Source organism: Cyphomyrmex costatus, unplaced genomic scaffold, assembly GCF_001594065.2.
Source record: "Cyphomyrmex costatus isolate MS0001 unplaced genomic scaffold, Ccosl1.0 scaffold532, whole genome shotgun sequence".
Lineage (NCBI taxonomy): Eukaryota > Metazoa > Arthropoda > Insecta > Hymenoptera > Formicidae > Cyphomyrmex > Cyphomyrmex costatus.
The window spans coordinates 12,089-16,126 of NW_017279545.1; the positions used below are offsets into that span (position 1 = coordinate 12,089).

General features: G+C 30.5%; 2 protein-coding genes across 2 annotated transcripts in view; both read left to right on the forward strand.

The window, feature by feature from the left end:
* The first annotated feature begins 1,005 nt into the window (after positions 1-1,005).
* Positions 1,006-2,015, forward strand: fh (frataxin). Its single transcript, XM_018546281.1, has 3 exons — positions 1,006-1,324; positions 1,416-1,536; positions 1,755-2,015. The coding sequence occupies exons 1-3, from the start codon at positions 1,095-1,097 to the stop codon at positions 2,013-2,015; spliced, it is 612 nt and encodes a 203-aa protein (XP_018401783.1). The 5' UTR covers positions 1,006-1,094.
* A 1,117-nt stretch (positions 2,016-3,132) lies between these two features.
* The window catches only part of LOC108778955 (uncharacterized), an 8,848-nt gene continuing 7,942 nt past the window's right edge, over positions 3,133-4,038 (forward strand). Inside the window, exon 1 of the mRNA XM_018546285.1 lies at positions 3,133-3,207. Within this exon, the coding sequence (XP_018401787.1) occupies positions 3,133-3,207 (75 nt within the window). The remainder of the gene's footprint in view (positions 3,208-4,038) is intronic.

Below are 4,038 nucleotides of genomic sequence, written 5' to 3' on the forward strand. Positions count from 1 at the left end.
GATAAAAACAAGCGACGTTTCGACACTTATTGTCATCGTCTTTTAAACTGTTTCGCTTTTGGGTTCGTAGCCCTTCTCATTTTACTATTATTTAATTTATTTTTTAATTTTTTTTAAACACAATTTTGTAATTCTAAAACCTGTAAAATATGCAGCAAACTGAAATATTTGTATGTCCTATGTATTACATAGAAGATAGAAGTGTAAAATAATTACTGAATCATGACGGCCGAATGTCTAAGGGCTTTCAAGTCTTATTGATAAGCGCTATAAATAGCATGTATCCAATCGAACCGTGTTCAATCGTGTGCAAAGTAACGACAAAAGTAACTGTAAATTTCGTTACCGTTATAGTTACCAAAAAAAGAAAATAACGTAGTTACCAGTAAAGTTACCAAAAAAGTAACTTGTAACTGTAACTTCGTTACAAGTAACGAGTTACTTCCATTCCCTGCATATCTTATATATGATCGCACTAATATCAGCGAATAACTTACGTGCAACATGCGTACGAACAACTTGAGATGTCCCACGCTGAGCGTTTCTTTACAAATATTAGCATCATTACCACAATTGCTACACTTGATTATATTTGCTAATACTCCATGCTTTTAATTAAAAAATTTATTAATTTTTCGTTATCGAACGATAAATGCCCGAGTTCAAGCAGACCCAACATCGTGCGATTTTGTGTCTGACAACAATATTATTGTTGCAGCTCATTTGTTTTGAAACGTAACCAAGCGCATGCGCATGAGGTCAGAGAGCATGAAGAAGGCATACTCGTAGCACTATCTGTAGTCGGTATGACAGATTTCCTAACCTCCATAGACGTAAAAAAAAAAAACTTTAACGCTAAATATCTCGGTTCGTAGGGCAAAGCGACACTATTTTCTGCCAGATTCTTTCGTTTCATGCAAAAACGCGTCGAATAAACAATTTTACAAAATAATAGTAGAAAATAATAAAAATGTAATTGTGTTCCGCGCGTGATGATACCGACGCAGCATGTAAACATACGTCAAGTATACCACTGTATGTACTAACCGGGAAACTTGTTTAATCGATAAAACTGCCAAGAGAGATTATTTATCATGTTAACGGTCGTGACGAGATCTTACATCATTCCAAGGTTGTCAAGCAATCTATTCCTTCCTAAAATTTCAATCAAAAAACGAACCATTCTGCAACTGAATAGGCCCATCAGCTACATTGCAGGTTATGTCAATCACAATTCAATGCGTTTTTCAAAGAGAGATCCACAAACGTTACTGCAATTATCTATAAAAAATTTCAATGCCACTACTGAGTATTCAACAGAAAAGTAAGCATTATTACGTTATTTATGATTTCAAATCATGTGCAATATTTGCATATGTCATTAATGTAAAAAAAAATTGTTTACATGATTTTAGCGAACTTAGCTCTGTGCAGTACGAGAAGGTTTGTGATGTAACTTTGGACTCATTAACTGAGTACTTTGAGGAATTGGTTGAAGCAGCAGCACATCTACCAGATGCTGATGTGTCTTACGGAGTATGTACATTGTACTAATCATTGTTTTTTTAGTGGTTTAGAAACAAGTTGTGATAGATAATTCTAAGAAATAATATTAATAGAAATTTAATTGTGTGATTATGGTAATCTATTTGGTATAATCCATTTGGTATAATTATATTGCACATTGCACTAATTAAAAAATTTATAATTATTGTTAGGTGAGTCTATCAATACTAATGAAATTTTTGTTGCAGGATGGTGTTTTAACTGTGAAATTTGGTGAACCATATGGTACTTACGTTATAAATCGCCAAACACCGAACAAGCAAATTTGGCTTTCCTCTCCAAAATCTGGACCCAAACGTTATGATTTTGTAAATAGCCAATGGATATACAAACATGATGGCAGAACCTTACATGAACTACTTAATAATGAGATACCAACAATTGTAAAATTTGAAGCATGTTTTGACAAATGTTCCTTTAGTGGTAGAGAAAAACATTGTGATAGATAGTTCTAAAAATTAGTATTAATAAATATTTAATTATATAATTGTACAAATCTATAATCTAATTATAATTTTATTACTAAAGATTATTTGACATTAATGAAGTTTGAGATTTACAAAAATTGTACATAAAACTAACATAAAAAAAGAAGAAATCAGAGTATATAAGTGCATTAGTAACGACATTAAAGAAACTTCATGTGAGTAACATCAATATCAAGTCATAATATTGCACTGCAGTAGCAATGAATTATTGTAATAGCACATGAATATTGGTATTTATTTATTATTATACTTTATGTCGCTACTTCTACGGAATATAGAAAGAATATAAGTTATCTCTTAAAGAAAAAAAAATTCTATACATATACTGATATGTTAAAATGGGATAAGTACTTGATATCATTTACAGAAATGTTTTTTTAATCTTTAAAAATAGTAAAAGGTTTATATGTGTAATGCCTTTTCTAAAACAACTTATATACACACTCATATTATTCACAATTGATTCATTTTAAATTGGTAGTTTTGATATATTTTCGTTTTATATTGTAAATATGTTTCTAATAAATGTAACGTAAAATACATGTTATTGCTATTATATTTTTTATGAGTGATTTAAAGTAATTAATTAGGTTGTTTAATGAATTTGATATTTGTGTTAATGAGATTAATTACCGAGAGAAATAAATCTTGAATGTTGTCTTTAATTTGAGAACCAGATATTATTATTTTACTGTACTTTGTTTAAAGGCCGGTTGTTCCCCATCTTTGGATGAATTATATGATAATTTATTTAATAGGTAAATGAAAGAATAAGCTAAAAGAAATAAAAGAGTGAGCTAAAGTTTATTTTCAGATGCAACAACTCAGTTTATATGCTTCAGTTTTTTTCGTTGATTTATTAATTGATGAAGTCATTGATAAAATCAGTATTTATTATTTTAAATTATTTAAAATAAACGACAAATCTATGTTATATCGAAAGGTCGCTCTTTTCACTTTAGTTTTATTTACTACACGTAGAATTTGCTTGTGCACAAATGAAATTATTCATATAGAACCGATTGAATTAGGTCGTCCAAGCATAATTGTCTTCAATGATATTTGACAGAGACCAAAAATGGAGATTATGGAAGATGGGAATTTAGTCGATCGTGTAAGAATTTTGTTACAACGGGATATGGAATATTACCAGGTACCAATTAGCTGATAAATCATTTGTGCCGTTAATGCAATTTCGATGTTGCAGTTTGTGAGTGATTTAATACAATTTGTCACGTCGATTTTCGCGACAGCTTGATATCAGCTTTGAGCTTTTAGCACAGGGCATAGATTACATCCGTGGTTTCCGAGTGGTGTAAAACGATACATCGGAAGCGCGTCGTTTCGAAATTACTCCGTTTGCAGCGTGGCACGTGATTTAATTACAGGGAAGGATTGATTTATCGGCCGTGTTCTCGAAATCAGAGAATGCCCGTACGTTATATACGCATAAATACACATGCAAATCGAGCAATTCAGTTGTTTATCATTATCACATGTCGTTATTTCGCAACAGGCGTGCGCGACATTAAATTGAATCAACGTGTAATAATATATTTAAAACTGGGGATACTTTAAGATTGTATTCATAAGTCTGTATTTATTTTAAAATCATCTTAAACAATATCTAGGATGCTAATGCTCTCTAACTAGTTCATTATACCTCTTAAGACTGTATTTAAGATGGTCTTAAATATGAGAATTGATTATGAACACCAGCCTAAATAAAGTCAATTCTAGTGTCTAATGTTATAATGTATAAATCAGGGAATGGAAAGTTACTTTTTAAAAGTAACTAGTTACAGTTACTCGTTACCGAGTAAAAAATGTAACTAGTTACAGTTACAGTTATCGCTTTTTAAAAGTAACTCGTTACAGTTACCGTTACTTGAAAAATAACTTTTCGTTACTTTTCCGTTACTTTTTTAAAATCAATTTAAAAATGTACTTTTGCATTTTTTTTTATATGTAATACTGACAAATA